This window comes from Suricata suricatta, chromosome 12, assembly GCF_006229205.1.
Source record: "Suricata suricatta isolate VVHF042 chromosome 12, meerkat_22Aug2017_6uvM2_HiC, whole genome shotgun sequence".
NCBI classification, from domain to species: domain Eukaryota; kingdom Metazoa; phylum Chordata; class Mammalia; order Carnivora; family Herpestidae; genus Suricata; species Suricata suricatta.
The window spans coordinates 17,422,125-17,439,088 of NC_043711.1; the positions used below are offsets into that span (position 1 = coordinate 17,422,125).

General features: G+C 48.9%; 1 protein-coding gene across 21 annotated transcripts in view; it reads right to left on the reverse strand.

Annotated features, from left to right (window-relative positions):
• Positions 1-16,964, reverse strand: part of PFKFB4 (6-phosphofructo-2-kinase/fructose-2,6-biphosphatase 4) — a 60,232-nt gene that overhangs the window by 33,095 nt on the left and 10,173 nt on the right. For all 21 annotated transcript variants that reach the window (XR_003901535.1, XR_003901530.1, XR_003901531.1 and 18 more), the window contains exons 4-9: positions 13,803-13,869; positions 10,995-11,069; positions 10,569-10,625; positions 9,809-9,930; positions 7,494-7,701; positions 6,734-6,880 (exon numbers count right to left, since the gene is read on the reverse strand). Coding sequence is in view for 2 of the 21 variants with exons in the window: in XM_029919131.1 (XP_029774991.1) it covers positions 6,734-6,880; positions 7,494-7,701; positions 9,809-9,930; positions 10,569-10,625; positions 10,995-11,069; positions 13,803-13,869 (676 nt within the window). In the remaining 19 variants the exon portion in view is untranslated. The remainder of the gene's footprint in view (positions 1-6,733; positions 6,881-7,493; positions 7,702-9,808; positions 9,931-10,568; positions 10,626-10,994; positions 11,070-13,802; positions 13,870-16,964) is intronic.

The following is a 16,964-nucleotide window of genomic DNA, read 5'->3' on the forward strand; positions in this document are numbered from 1 at the left end:
CCTGTGCTATAAAAATACTCTGGGTATGGATTGGTTTTTTTTTTGTTTGTTTTTAAACAACTCTTTTTTTAATTGAGCCCCTGCTGTATGCTTTGCACTCACTGGGCCCTCAGAACAGCTCTGGTACAGAGGAGGAGACAGGCTCAAGAGGTTTGTCACTTGGTCACAGAGGCAGGATTTGAACCCAACCCACTTGTTTCCACAACTCACAGATGGGGTTCCTGAAGATGGGTGTGACAATAAGGGGGGGTTCCAGTAGGGACCTCAGTGCTATTCCATGCAAGACCTTGGAACTGGGGGCTCCCACAGCTGGGGTGGCTTTGCTCATGGTCCATCTCTCCTGAGCTGGCTCTCAGCGCTGGGGGAGTTTGGCTGGGTCCTGACTTCTTAGCAAGAATTGCCCTTTAGAGCCTATAGCTCACTGTGGACTTTGAAGTTTAAAAACATGCTGTCACTCCTGGATCTCTAAGGAGTGAAATGTGGGGCAGGGGCCAGTTAGAGGAGAGAAGAACTCAGTGAGAATGGAGATGTGATCTCAAAAGGGAAGTGGGGAGCTCAGTGACTGCACAGCATAAAGGGCCAGGGCTGCCAGTTTGCTCATCTGTATGGCAGCAGTGAAAACATCCGGGGGTTGCAAGGGTGTCTCGTGCACAACTGTCGTCTGGGATACAGTCAGCGTGCAAATGGGGGGGAGGGTGTCCAGCTGCTCCCGAAGTCCAGCCATATCTGGGGATGCTGCCTGGGGTTGGGTCTATTTGGTTAAGGGACAGACATTAAATCCTATGGGGTGCAGTTCCTGCCCTTGGTAAGAAGTTCCTGAGAGCTGGGAGGTCGGTTGTCATGGGGACGGCGTTGACAGTCTCTGTGGTGATAGTTAGGATTGTTGTACAAGCTATAAAGCAAGATTTCACTTGTGTTCCTTTTGGATATACACACACTCACACGTAGATTACTTTATACAAATGCTATTTTTTAAAATATGTTTTGTTTTTTATTTTTATTTATTAACTTATGAGAGGCAGAGAGAGCCTCTCACAGCGTGAGCAGGGAAGGGTCAGAGAGAGAGGGAGATTCAGAATCCAAAGACTAGCTCCAGGCCCTGAGATAGCTGTCAGCACAGAGCCCGATGCAGGGCTTGAACCCACGAACCATGAGATCATGACCTGAGCCGAAGTCAGATGCTCAACTGACTGAGCCCCCCAGGTGCCCCAAATGCTATTTTTTTTTAATGTTGATTTTTATTTTTGAGAGAGAGAGAGTGTGCGTGCTCGAGTGAGCAGGGGAGGGGCAGAGAGTGAAGGAAACAGAAACAGGCTCCAGGTTCTGAGCTGTCAGCACAGAGCCTGACGCTGGGCTAATAGTGAGATCATGACCTGAACTGAAGTCAGACGCTTAACTAACTGAGCCACCCAGGCACCCCTACAAATGCTATTTTTTTTTTAAATCCAGCAAAGAACACTGGTTGAGAACACCAAAGTGTGATTTAAGGGTATTGAAACAGGAATAAGTAATAAAATGCTCTACTGCTAAGGGGCGCCTGAGTGGCTCAGTCAGTTGAGTGTCCAACTTTAGCTCCGGTCATGATCTCATAGTTCACGGGTTCAAATCCCAAGTTGAGCTCTGGGTTGACCACTCAGAACCTTGAGCCTGCTTCAGTCTGTGTCTCCCTCTCTCTCTCTGCCCCTCCCCTCACTTGTGCTCTTTGTCCCTCTCAAAAATAAATAAACATTAAAAAGAAAAAACAAGAATTGCTTAATCTTTGCCTTTGTTCTAAATTGTCTATTATAAAAGAAAAGTACAAGATGAAAATTTATAGTAAACGTCTGTATCAAGGGGTATCTGGGTGGCTCAGTAGGTTGAGCATCCGACTCTTGATACTAGCTCAGGTCGTGATCTTATAGTCATGGGATCAAGCCCCACAAGGGGCTCCACACTGAGCAGAAGGCTGCTCAGGATTCTTTCTGCCTCTTCACACCCTCCCCTCTTGCATGCGTGCATTTTTTGTCTTTCTCCCAAAATAAACAACCTTTCTTTAAAAAAAGAAGAAAGATCTCAAATCCAATAATCTGATCTCCCATCTAAAGATACTGTAAACAGTATCTTCTGGAAACAGAAGAGCAAAGTAAACCCAAAGCAAGCAGAAGGAAGGAAGTAATAAAGATCAGGGCAGGGATGCCTGAAAGGCTCAGTCACTCCTGATTTCAGCTCAGGTCATGATCTCACGGTCATGAGTACAAGTCCCACACCAGGCTCCACACTGGCAGCTTGGAGCCTGCTTGGGATTCTTTCTCTCCTTCTCTCTCTCTGCTCTCCTACTCTCTCTCAAAAGAAACATTTTTTAAAAATTAAAAAAAAAAAGAGCAGAAATTAACGAACTAAAAAACAGAAGATACAGAAAAGCAATGAAATTAGAAGTTGGTTCTTTGAAAAGATAAAAAGTATTCACAAGCCTTTAGCTAGACTGACAAGAGAAAAAGCTCAAGTTACTACAATCAGGAATGAAAGAGGAACATGGCTACCAAGCTTACAGAAAGAAAAAAGGCTCTAAGGGACTATTAACCAACAACTCTGTGCCAACAAATTAGATAACTTACACGAAATAAGAAAATTCCTAGAAGGACAAACCAGCTTTGTTGTGGAGTCCAAAGTGTCCCCACTGAAAGATACACTGAAGTCCTAACTCCTGGTGCCAGAGAGTGTGATCTTACTTAGAAATAGGCTTTTTGCAGATGTAACCACGTAAATGAGGTCACCAGGGTGGGACCCAATTCCCTGACTGATGTCCTTTCAAGAAGACCATGGGAAGACACAAAGGCACACACAGGCAAGAAGGCCATGTGAGGACAGAGATTGGGATGATGCAGCTGTAAATTAAGAAATGCCAAGGACTGCTGGCAACCACGAGACACTTTGGTAAAAATATAAGCATTGACAGCGATTCTGGGGGCGCCTGGGTGGCTCAGTCGGTTAAGCAGCCGACTGCGGCTCAGGTCATGATCTCACGGTTAGTGAGTTCAAGCCCCCCTCTCTCCTGCCCCAGCGCAGAGCCTGGAGCCTGCTTTGAATTCTCTGTCTCCCTCTCTCTCTCTGCCCCTCCCCCGCTCACACTCTGTCTCTGTCTCCCTCTCTCAAAAAATGAATAAAACATTTTCTTTATTTTTTATACTTAAAAATTTTTAATATTTATGAGAGAGAGACAACACATTGTATGATTCCATTTACACAAAATATCGTCACTAGGCCAGTTCACAGAGACACAAAATAGATTAGTGGCAGCCAAGCTTGAAGGGAGGGGTTGGAAGAAAATGGAGGGATGGGGTCAGGGTTGCTTTCTGGAATAATGAAATGTTCGGAAATGGACTGCAGTTGGTGATGGTTGCACAACTCTGTGAATACACTAAAAATCCCCGAACTGTACACTTTAGGCGAATAAAATGGTATATGAATTATTTCTCTATAAAGCTGGTGTATTTATTTATTTGTTTGTTTATTTTTAGTTTTATTTATTTGAGCGAGAGAGCGCGAGAGCACATGAGCAGGGGAGGGATAGAGAAAGGGAGTGAGAGAACCCCAAGCAGGCTTCTCACTGTCAGTGTGGGGCCCAAGGCGGAGCCTGAAATCGCTGACCGTGAGACCGTGACCTGAGCCGAAACCAGGAGTCAAACGTGTAACTGACTGAGCCACCCAGGCACCCCTAGAAAGCTGATATTTGTTAAAAAGGAAAAATAAGGCTGTGAATTGTCGACTGAACTAAGAAAAAGATCCCAAAGTTGAAACAGAAGACTAGCCCAAGGCTGTTTACCAGAACCCAGGAAAAGAACAAAGATAAACATAGAAAGATGATGCATAGATCACAGATAGTAGAACAGTCTCCAAACTTGAAAGATAAAGAAAATAATCCACCAGCATCTAGGAAAATCATCAGATTAACTAAAGGCGGGGAGGGGACTGGGGTGGATCAGGGCTTCTCCGCAAAACCCCGTGCTAGGGACACATCTGTGTCCCTAGAGGGCAGACACTGGCACCTGAGCTGTGTCAGGGGGACGAAGACAGTGGTGGCTGTGGGCTCCCCAGGGCTCCCGGCAGCCACCACCGATGGAAGCCTACAGAATTGTTAAGGGAGCGCCCAGATTGGTTACAGAAAGTGTTTACTCTTTTAAAGAGCTCACCAATTCTCCCCGAGCCTCCTCCTCTCACTCAGTACATGTTTCCAGGGCACCTACCATGTGGTGAACAAAGCAGACACAGTTCCTGCCCTCAAGAGACTCAGAACCCTCCCAGTGGCTGGGACCCTGGAATTGTTCCGGGATGCCCGCCTTCTCACCTCATCACTCAGTTATCACTTTGGTGTTAACAGTGTTTATTTTTGAGAGAAAGAGAGTGGGCGGGGGGGGGGGGGAGGAATGGAGGGGGGTCAGAGGATCGAAGTGAGCTCTGTGCTGACAGCAGAGAGTCCGATGTGGAGCTCGAACTCACTGTGAGATCATGACCTGAGCTGAGGTCAGACACTCAACCGACTGAGCCACCCAGGCGCCCCATCACTATCACTTCTATCACTTCACCACATGTCGGTCCCCAGCACCTGGTCCAGTTCCTACCACAGGGTAGGCCCGCATAAAGATGTGAGCAAATGAATAAACATCCTGCAAATCCATCCGCTTCTCTCTCCTGCACTGCTGCCTGCCAAGTTCCAGATGCCATCACCTTACCAGGCAGCCGTGAGCACCTCTAACTGGTCTTGCTTCTCCAGCTTGTCCCCCTTACCTCATTCCAACAACAAAACTATACCCCCTCGGGTGACCTTTCAACAATTCAAATCTGCTCTCATTACCAACTTCCACTCCAGGTAATAGTGGACTAGCTTGTTTCAGACCAATCCTCCAGGGAGAGCAACTAGAAAACCCAGACAAAAAAATTTCTATCTGTTTGATATTATCATAGAGCTACAGGCAGAGAGGCCATGAAGGGCCAAGGCCTTGGAGAACAGGGAAGCCCAAAGAGGCAAACCTACTATATGGCATCATTTTGTTTCTTTGAAAGTGGCAGTTAGGGGCGCCTGGGTGGCTCAGTCGGTTAAGCATCTGGCTTTGCCTCAGATCATGATCTCATGGTTTGTGGGTTTGAGCCCTGCATCAGGCTCAGTGCTGACATAGAGCCTGGAGCCTGCTTCAGATTCTGTTATCTCTCTCTCTCTCTGCCTCTCCCCTGCGCACACTCTGTCTCTCTCTTTCAAAAATAAATAATAAAACATTTTTAAAAATTAAAAAAAAAAGCAAAGTGGCAGTTAAAAGGATGAGAAGCTGGAGGTGGGGGAGACGGGTGAAGCTGGTCAAAAGGTACCACCTTCCAGCAATAAGATAAATAAGTCTTGGGGATGTAACATACATCATGGTGACTACAGTTAACAACAGTCTATCGTCTATTTGTAAGTTGCTGACAGATTAGATCTTAAAAGTTCTCATCGCAAGAAAAAAAATGTAACTATGGGAGGGGACAGACGTTAACTTATTTTAGTAATCATTTGCAATATATATGTATACCAAATCATCATGTTGTACACCTAAAACTGCTATAATGTTGCATGCCAATTATATCTCAATAAAACCAGGGGGAGGGGGGAGGAGGAGAAGCCAAGCAGGAAGTATAGAGACTGAGTAGACACAAGCCTGGCAGAGCTGGCAGCAGTCTTGGGCTGAAAGGACAGGAAAAAAAGAAGGTTGGACCCACAAGTCTTTCCATCAGAACCTTAAAGGCTATAGTCTAGGAGGAGGAGGATGACCTGGAAATTGAATGGCATCCACAAAGATCAAAATACAGCTTTGGGGCACCTGGGTGGCTCAGGTGGTTAAGTGTCCGACTCTTAGTTTCAGCTCAGGTCATGATCTCACGGTTTGTGAGTTCAAGCCCCAAGTCGGGTTCCACACTGACAGCATGGAGCCTGCCTAGGATTCTCTACTTCTTCCTCCCTATCTGCCCCTCTCCTGCTAAAAGTGCACACACACATACACACTCTCTCTCTCTCTCTCTCTCGCTCGCTCTCTCTCTTTCAAAAATAAATAAACTTTTTTTTAAATGCAGCTTTGAAACCACTCTATTTCTGAGCAGAATAAGGTAACCCACCTCAACTGCCTGCCCAAAGTAAAAGTTTATCCTCTAGAGAGAGATAACATTAACCTGAACCTAACTTATCTCCAAAACTGTTCATCCAAAATGTCCGGCTCCCAACCAAAAATTACCAGGTAGGCACTGTATCCAAAATACATGAAGAATCCCTAAAAATCAATAAGAAAAAAGTAGACAACCCCATAGGGGGAGAAAAAGAGCAGAAGACCTCACAAAAATATCCAAATGACCAAGAAACCTAGTAAAACTGTCATGATTAAAATAGGGTGCTATTGGTGCGTGAATGGATATGTAAATCATACTTAATATAAAAGTAGGTGAAATAAATCAAGAGGACAAGGACACACAGATGGTTACAGGTAAGTGAAAACTGGGGAAAAATCAGATTTAAGGCTTATGTTAGAACATCAAAATAAATCCTAGTTGGTCTAGATACTTAAATTGAAAGGGAAGGAAGGAAAAAGGGAGGGAGGGAGGAGTCAAAACCCTAAGAAATGAAGACAAGTTAAGGAGAAAGCTCTCCCTGACTCTCAACACTGTCGCCTTGGCTGAGTGCAGCCAGGCCCAGGGGCCCCAGGCAGCGGAGAAGGAGGGGAGAGATGGGGATTACCGCATCGATCTCATTGAGGACCTTCCACTGTTCATAAGGCACACCCAGGGCCTCGGCTGTCTGGATTGTCCTCTTCATCTGGCTCGTCCAGACCTTCAGGTCCTTGATGTTCTGGTCACTGATGAACTGGGCCAGACTCTTGGCAAACTGAAATGCATCATCAGCAAATTCAGACTCACAGATCCACAGCTGCCCTGGACCATGAAGCCCCAGGGCACATGGCATTGTGCCCAGCCTCCAAGAACACAAAGAATTAAATGCTTGGGAACACCCACACGGTCAAGTGCTGTTCTTATACATTCCTTCCAGACCCTCCGTGTAGTTCCAGTTGTGGATCATTATGTCCCTGCCATTGCCCACCTCCCAACCATGTGTCCTGGTCCACGTAACCCCCCAACCGAGGCCTCAATATCTCCCCGAGACTGTGGTGCTGCCATCAACTGCACTGTAAGGACTTGGGTCGCTCCCATTATGGCATGCCTCTCCAGACAAAGGGGCTCAGCTGGTGACAGCTCACAAGGAAGCCACAGATCCAAGCTTGGTGCTTTGTGACTTTCCCTAAATGACAGGAACCTTCCAGACTGAATGAAGGTCATTTACCTTGATGACACATTAGCTACAAGAGCTGGAGCCCAGGCCTGCTGGACACACACATGCATGGACCTAGCTGCCCAGAGGTACCAACCCACAGCACCCACCACCACCCTTATATGTGAGTGCATGTACACACACACACACACACACACACACACACACTGACCTCCCTGCCCCGAGGGGACAGTCCTGGGTCCCCACCAATCCGGCCCTTGAGGTTGAGCTCACTCTCCCCATGCCGGCAGAGGTAGATGGAGCGGGGGGTCACGTGGATGTTCATGAGGTAATACACGATACGGCTCTGGATGTGGTCAGCCACACGGTTCACCACATAACTCTGCCCCACATCCATGATCTTGATATAGGACAGATCCCTTTCCAGAGAGAAGACAGAGAGAAACCTGTGAGTGCTGCTAGCCACAGGAACCAGCCGCCGAGCGGTGCCTTCCTGACCACCAGGTTTCAGATCACAACACACAGGACCATCAGCTGGTGTGTAAGTGACAGGGGTGAGAAGGAGTAACACAACACGTGTGACATCCAGACAAACCCTGTGAGAGGTGCTCAACACTTGTCATGTTTCCAAAAGGTGACATCCAAAGCACAGGGTCAGTCAGACACATTGTGACTCTCACCACTGCTTGGTGTCCCCCGGGCCCTGCTTGCCTACCTCTGAGCTCTCAATGCACAGTCTGTAAGGTGAATAAGAGATCGTTTTTTCCAGGATTGACCTGAGGGAAGCTGGCAAACACTCCTCCTCCACTCCCCTGCCAGCCACCCCTGGACCTGCCTTTCCCTCACCCACTGAGCCCTCCCCTGGAACTCAGCTCAGCCCCTTCCCTGCTGCCCAGCGGGGAGAACATTCTCTGCTTATGTTTGCTGGGTGTTGGGAAGCTCCAGGAGGAAAGATGCGGTTTCTCAGGCATCGTGCTCTGGCCCAGGAGCCTCTGCATGCTCTCCTCTGGGCTCTCACCATCTGGCCCAGGGGCCTGGCTTTAGGTTTAGGGTTGGTACATGGACACCAGTAAAAACAGCAGCATCACCATCAGTTAAATGTCCAACTTCGGCTTAGGTCATGGTCTCACAGTTCATGGGTTCCAGCCCCACATCGGGCTCTGTGCTGACAGCTCAGAGCCTGGAGCCTGCATCGAATTCTTTGTCTTCCTCTCTCTCTCTGCCCCTCCCCCACTTGCATTCTGTCTCTCTCTCTCAAAAATAAATGTTAAAAAAAATTTTAAACAAACAAACAAACAAACAAAAAACAGCAGCAACATTAACTGAGGAATCCAACAAGAGTTGCTCCAGTTAAGCGTCTCTTGCGTGGTCACATCACAGGACCATGAGGAAAACTGCTGAGCTGGAGTGACTGGAGAAACACGAGAAACCACAGAGGGGGCCCAGACAGTGGGCGTTGTTTAGTGCCACTGCCTTGGGCTGGCCAAGGGGTGTCAGCCAGTGCCCTGCGGAGACCCCCAAAACCATCCCTCTTAGTTGCTTGTTCCCCTTAGTTCGTACACATCAGATGTTCTCGTGATTATAAGTGACCCACGCCCAAGTTTATATGCCAGTCTTTAACTTAATGCTACATAACTTCCACTTTCCCATGCAGTCAGTATGATCTGTGACTCCACAATACTTTACCAAGGGCCACACTGTCACTTAACCACTGCCCCCATTTATGTTGTTATACAGAAGTTGGTGAACTATGGCCAACAAGTCAAATTCAGCCGATAGCCTGTTTCTGTGAATAAAGTTTTATTGGAACACATAGCCACTTATTGACACATTGTCTGTTTCCTTTGCGGTACAATGGCAGGGTTAAATAGCTCAACAGACTATATGCCTCCAAAACCTAAAATATTTGCTACTGACTCTTTATAGAAACAGTTTGCTACTGTAAGAGCTTCAGATAAATGCCCTTTGGGGGCCTAAAGACCCCTCCCCACCCAACACTTGTTCCTGGTGCTGGCTGGGTCTGCCATTCCCGAAGGAGGCAGTGGAGCTAATCAGCATGGGCCACTGCCAGCTCTTTGCAGGCAGGATCTGGGCACTCCTTCCTGCCTTTTCAAAATGTAGACCGTGCACTTAAAAGACAGCATATAATATTTGCAAATGCCTGGTGGGAAGACCCACTGCATAGAAATTAGGTTTGCTTTTATAACAGAATAGCAAAAATTATTATTATTTTTTTTAAAGTAAGCTCTACACCCAACACAGGGCTTGCACTTATGACCCTGAGATCAAGAATAATATGGAATAACAGAAAATTCTAACTTGCAGAGCTCCAGATAAGGTAACAGGACTCTGCACATCACCTCTGGCCCTCAATTTCTGTCTGAAGGAAAGATACAAGGCCAGACCATCCCGGCCTATTGGAATGGCCCATCAGCCACAACCACAGGGAGTCACAAGAAGGCAGCTGAGGGGGACCCCCACCACCCACCCATCATAGCTGCAGGACATGGTGCTCTCCTCACTCACCTGTCCAGGTCCTCATCCAAAGACTCGTATGAGTTCTTATAGCACTCGATGCGCCTCATGAAATCCTCCGTGGCCTCATCACTACCATGGTTCACATAATCAGGGCTGCCGAGTTTCACTTGCTGCCGGACCAGGCACAGACATCACATCAGGGCTGGAGGCCAGGCAGCACCAGAGACCAAGGAGAATGCTGGGCACGGGGTGGGGAAAGGCAGCGCCAGAGGCCAAGGCCAAGGCTTCGGGCATGAGGCTAGAAGCCAATCCCAGGAGACTGGTGGCACTAGGAAGAGCTCAGCAATTCCCTGGTCTTAGTTCCCACACCAGTGCCACAGAGTATTACTGGGCTCCCTAAGATTAGAGTCCCTCATCTTTGTGGCACTGGGAGAGGTGAGGCCACCTGAACCGCCTTCCCAGCCCCAGAGGTTCATTCCTTGGAGGACAGGGGGGAGGGGGGAGATCAAATCTCCTACCCCCACTCTCTACCTCCAGAGGCTGAAGCTGGTCTCCTACTATACAGGAAATTATGAGGGGGAAGGAAGGGAAGGAAAGGGAAGAGGAGGGAGCAGGAATGAACGGCCGCTCACTACACGGCCTTCCACACAAGTGGCCCTTGGGCATTTATGATTACCCCACCCCCAATGTTCAAGAAGGCCAAGTTAAGGCTGGCCCAGAAACCAGCCCAGACCTGGAGAGGGACCTCACTGTCCCATGCTACCTCAGGGCTAAAGGTAGCCCCCACAAGGTCAGATACACCACTCACCACGATGTTGGCGGCTATGACCTCAGGATCCACACAGATGGACTCCACAAAAAAGGTCTGTAGCAAGGACCAGGGCAGGCCGGAGAAAAGGAACCAGAGACACTCTCAGGGCCCTGGGCCTGGCTCCAGGGAGCTCCCCACCCCACTGAGGGCCATGCTGACCCAACGGCCTTCTTCTGGGGTTGAGGGCAGGGTCAAGAAGCCCCGGACCAAAGCAGGTGCCACCCTTTCCAGGACTCTCCCATCAAGACACCCACCTCCCTGAAAAGAAAATTCCAGGTGAAGAGGAAACAGCAACCCCTCGATCCCAGATCGACTTGAGCCCACCTGCCTGATGCCCAACACACATCAGCACGCTCTGAAAGGGGCTCCAGAGGGCCGAATGTGCCACAGCCCAACCAAGAAGGAGAACCAAAGAGGCCTTACCTTGTAGCCGTTCTGTTCCCCAAAATTAAAGATGGTTGCTCTCCGTTCTCGAGTGGTATTCGTTGCATCGAAAACCTATGACAAGACTAGGGTTAACTTGGCCTCTCGCCTGGAGAAGAGGGGAGGCCAACCAACAGCTGCAGCACAGGGACCGGATTTCTCACAGGGACCTTCTGGTGCTCGGGCCACCCGCCTGGCGAGTGTCCTTTAGCCTGCAAGGGCTGGGTTGGTCCTCCCCTTCCTCGAGGAACACCTCAAGGAAGCTCGAAGGAGTGGGTGGCTCTGCTCCTGGCAGGGCAAACCCTTGACACGAAGGGCGCACTCAGCAAGTCCTGCATGCAGCAGGCACTCAGCTTATGCGTGACTTGGTCCAAGCTTCCTGTAAAACCAGTTACACATGGAGGGCTGAACCCCTGCTTATTTCCGTGCCATCCTCAGCCTCTACTCAAATGGGAAAAGAAGAATAAAGAGAACAGGAGAGGCGATGTTAACAAAATTTGGGAGAATGACTCAGAGAAATGGAGAAAACCAAACACAAGCCCTCGCCCACCAGAGCATACCCACTTGTGCAGAACCAGGATGGCCGGAATGGGGACACAGGTGTCTCTGAGAATAGGGACCCATGTGCGGAGTAACAGGGAGGACTGCCTGAGGGTTCAGCAAAGACCAGGGGGAGCCCGAGGCCCTCCCCCCACTGCACCCACCAGGCTGACCTGCCTGGAACTCCTCATGAACTGCCTGGGGCCTGTCCACACACCCTCAGGGGTGACCCACTCACGTGTGGGTCCAAGCGTCTTTTGGAGCAGGATTCAAAAAAAAATTTTTTTTTAACGTTTATTTTTGAGTGACAGAGAGAGGCAGAGCATGAGTGGAGGAGGAGGCAGAGAGAGAGACAGGGAGACACAGAATCCAAAGCAGGCTCTAGGCTTCTGAGCTGTCAGCACAGAGCCTGACATGGGGCTCAAACTCACAAACTATGAGATCAAGATCTGAGTCGAAGTCAGATGCTTAACCAACTGAGCCACCCAGGCGCCCCCAGAGCAAGATTGTTTTTTAAAGGGCATTCAATCAGGGCTCACTGGATGCTCCAACAAAACCTCTAACATGAAAAACAGAGACTAGATAAAAAAAGAATAAAAGGAACTTTTAGCCAAAGAAGACAGGGCATGGAATAGAAAGGAATGTCAGACAACTTACAATTGTTATCTAAAGAGAGATACAAAATACTATAGTAACCACAAAACAGAATTCTAAAAAAAACTAAAACACTCAAGAGAATAAGAAATTTAGAATTTAGAAATTAAAATATGATCACATGAATTTTTAAAAATTCAACCCAATGCTCACAAGATAAAGTGCTTCTTGAGGAAGTCTCCCTAAAAATAGAGCAAAAATGACAGAGATAGAAAATAAGGAGAAAAAAGATAAAATTAGGGCTCAAGCCTAGCATGAAGCCACCATGAGTTCTAGAAAAAACAGCTCAGAAAATGGGAGTGGATTGGCAAATAAATCACTGTCAGAAAGTGGTGGGGGTGGTTTATCAAACTAATTAATAGATGACAATTTTCCTGACCTGTTAGAGAAGAGTTTCCCATTGAAAAGGGTCACCCCAGCTCCTCTCCCCACTCATGCTCTCTCTCCCTCTCAAAATAAATAAACATCAAAATAGCTCACTTAAACTGAGGGCTGAAGTGGGAAGGGGAATTGGAAAGGGGGGTGATGGGCATGGAGGAGGCCACTTGTGGGGAAGAGCACTCGGTGTCACATGGAAACCAACTTGACAACAAACTAAAGATAAAAAAAAAAAAAGAAAAGAAAAGGGTCACCCCAGCACCCAGTGTGGGGTGGAGAAGACCCACCGCAAGGCCCAGAGAAAAGGGCATGAGCACCTCCAGTAGCCAAGATATGAAACTATTAAGGAGATGAGCAAATCAGAATGCATCAGACTTTTCCACAGCCACTCTAGAAGCCGTAACACAACAGAGCACCATTGTGGAAATTCTAAAGGAAAAAATACTTCCCACCTACACCCAACCATCAACTATAAGGATAAAAAAAGACATCACCAGACATGCAGGGTCTCATGCAACGTACTTCCTAAGTACCCTTTTCAGGAAGCTACTGGAGGATGCGCTCCAACAAAACAAGTCAGTAAACAAGGAACAGGAAGGCATGGGGTCTGAGAGCAGGAGTCAGGAGAAGGGAATTCCCAGGGTACCACAGACCGAGAAGGCAACTGATCCAGGTGTAGCTGGGGGACAAAGAGATACGGGAGGCTGCTTCCAAGAGGAAAACGGAAGGAAAAAGCAGCTCCTGTGTTTGACTATAGGGTCAGGGTAGGATCCTTTCCAGCAGACACCGTTGCTCAACTGTGTCCCATCCATCCACCTGACAGGAGGGGCCAAGGCACAGGGGGAATTCCATTACCCAGGATCCAGCTGGCTCCTGGAACAGCCACTAAATATAGGCCAGGATTCTCCCCAACCCAGGAGAAATCACATTTGCTAAAGACTCGGTAACACGATCTACCACAGATCTACCACACGCGGTGACCAACCATGTGAATATTCAGAAGACAGTCTTACAAGATCAAACGCAACCACAGCCCAGAGGGAAATTCCCAGCACACATCCAGCCTCTAGCTTCCTCTCATATGGTGGCTGTAGATTTCTGCCCAAGGGCTGGCTCCCAGGGGCAGCTGGGGCCATATGCACCCAGACTTCCCCTTCCTGATTCCTGATGAGCAAAGGGCTAGGTATATAGGTTCCCACATGTCACTCTCAGAAGTCACCAGGGTGTTACACTCACCGCCACATGTCCCCCCTCCTCACTAAGGAACCGCCGGACATCACGGAGGGCCGCCAGGGCGCACTGCCTTCAGAAGAGAAAATACAGGGTCAGCCCAGCACCTGACCCTGGCTGTAGGAGGGCAATAGGTCAGGGATACGTCTACCCCAGACCAGAGAGGGCACAGTCCCTGGAGCCCCTTTTCTTCTCAAGGTCTCTATTTCCTAAAGGTAATTTTCAGCACTTTTGCGGACTCTACTCCTGTAAGTGGAAGGCTATGTGTTCCCGGACACTGGAAATATTTTTTTTAATAGCACTTTTCTGTGCATTCTCTTCTCATCTCATTTGTGAGAACCCATCCAGGCTGCCATTTGCCATATTCATAATTTCCGATTGTCATGCATTTCCCCTGGTTATCAAACCCAGACATTTCCTTGTATGTGACTGTTGGGGGCTGGTGGTGGGGAGACAAAAGACACTATTGCTGGCCTCCAGGGCAACATTACATTTAATATTCAATTTTCTTTCCTGGAAGAGAAAGCAGGTGACACTACCCTTTCTGGAGGAGGGTGCTGTGTCTCTGCCTCCTGCACCATGTCCACGGGCCCCCTGGAAGGTGAAACTTTCCCCATGACTGACCGTTGGTTACACTGCTTTCAGAACATGTCACCCTTTTGGTTTACTGAGGCAAAATATACTGCTACATATAAGGATCTTCCTAATTTTATCCATTCCTCCTTTATCCAGACCTCCTAAGGTCTGCAGGTAGATAAATCAGTTTGACCTTTTCTGATGTAAGAATAAAATTAGATCTTCCATTTGTTTGATCTTCAGATTTTGCGCGTAAACCCCCAGTGCGTCAAAGGGCTGTGCTGTCAGGGCTTCCCCCGCTGGGCCGGGCCACTGCCATGCATGGAGGCACAGGCTAAGCAGAGCAGGAGACAGACTGCTGGGGTCATGGAGACATTGGTGGCAGAGCTGAGTCCAGGTCTGGAAGGAGCTCAGCTCCTATGCCTCCTTGTGACCTTTCTGTGCCCCATGGGTCTTTCAATTAAAACTTCAAAGAGCTTTGGATGCCAAAAAACCCGAATTCTGAGAGTCTGGGAAGTTGTCGTTGCCAGAGCATTTCTGGCCACCTGTATTCAGAGTGCTATCCTCCGAGCTTAGATCTGTGGGCTGCTCTGGCTGAGGCAGCACCACGTAAACCTCAGGGCTCCAGGGGAGATGCTGGGAGGAACAGCTTGGGAGCCTCAGCAAAAGGGGGCAGTCTCGTGGGAATGAGCCCTTAACCTGTGCAGACGGATACTAACTCCAGATAGACAGTGTTAGAACTGAACTGAATTGTTAGACATACATGCACCCAGGGGTGCCTGATGGCTCTTGTGTAGTAGGAGACTCCTGTGCCCAGTGTTAGGGACAGACATCAGTGTTGTAGAGCTCCAGGGACCTCAACAATGTATGAGTACCTAGGCCTCTGGGAAATACCATCTTCTCTTCTCAGGCTTCCCACTGTAAAAAGTCTGGTTCTTCTATTTTGCCAGTTAGCTGTGGGACGTTCGGGGCTGGTTACTGGGAAATGGTCCTGTCACACAGACCCAGGCTTCAGATCCAGGAGGGAGGGCTTCCAGGAATAGGCAGACAGTGTGCCTGCAGAGAGGCACATGTGAGCCTGCCCCCAGCCCTTACCGCTGTGGCCTCTGTTCCAGCTGGGTGACCCTGGACTAGCTCCCAACCACTCCCGAGGCTGAGTTTCCCCATCTCAGTTAATCCTGATCCTCCTACCTTCGATGGGAGACCTAAGCAGAATTACCAGTGAGCCCTAGGAATGCCAGCTCCCTTATTCTTCCCACAAAGGTTTTGGATTCAGACAGGCCTGGCTTCAAATTCTAACCCTGGGTGATCCTACAAATACCATTATTTTCAGACCTGGTCTCCGCATCTGGGAGACCCACTGCAGGGAAGAGCAGACAAGCTAGTCAGTGCCACGGCTTGAGGATGTTGTAGAATCTGCATTTGATACGATCTCTGACCTACTAATTGAGTATTACTAGAAAGATGGACACAACAGTTTTTAGTGGTATATGCGTTTAGATTCAAGTCTGGGCTCTGTGAAGTAACTTGTTACCTTATATGAGACTCCTGAGCCTCAGTTTCTACATCTGTACAATGGGAAGGGGGAGTGATAGTGGGCAGCATGCACCCAACATACAGCAGGAGTTCAAATAGCAGTCCCCTCCCTTTTGTCAGGGTCACCAAAGGGTCCAGTCTCAAGTTTCACCCACAATTCAGCCACAGGCCTTAATGTCATTCCCCCACCTTCTTGGTGCAGAGGCCTGGCATAGCCCCATGGCGAAGAGATCTTGCCCCCTGGTGGCCAAAGACAGAGCAGGCAGCCTAGTACCCAGGCTTGGGCAACAACCCAGTAGCTTCTGGCCTGGAGCTGTGCTCGATTTGGGGAGGTCACTAGAGCCGCGCCAACCTCTGCTAAAACCCCTACCACAATGGCTGGGCCCAGATCAAGGCCAAGAAAGCTTCCTGAACCCTCAGCTGACATCTGCCAAAAAGAACGCAGCAGAGCTACTCAGACCACCAGCTGGTGTTCCTGGTTCAAGTCTGAATGGGGCGGGGAGGGGAGGACGTAGGATGTCATATGCAAATATTCATCTCATGAATAAGAGCAAGAGTGTGAAGTTTGAGCCACAAGAAAGCAAAGCCACAGCCTATCCTACACATGCCAAGAACATGCCAAGCACATGCCAAACATCCTCCAAGTACACTGTTTATTCTGGGACAAGGGAAGAAAGGCCATGGTTCTGGGCTGATCCTCCAGGTTTGTGAGAAGGTGCCCGGAGGCAATCCCGCTCCCACTGTGCCCCATCCCTGAGGCCTGTGTCTCTGCACCTCCCTCCCTACTGGACACCATCCCCATGGAGGGCCTGGGGTAAGCAAGCTGAGAGGACTCTATGCAGCCAGTCCCTGACCTGCCCTGGCTAAGCCCCTTCCATCTCCTTGGAGCCCCTCTTCCCTCCCCTAGGATGTCCTTACTAAGAGTTCATGAGGCCCAAGGCAGGACCAACCACCTAGAGGCCGCACACCCTCTCCCACTGTCCCTAAATCCAACACATCCCCAGCCCCACCACATCCTGAGACATCAGGAGACCAGCCCTATCACAGCCCAGTGGA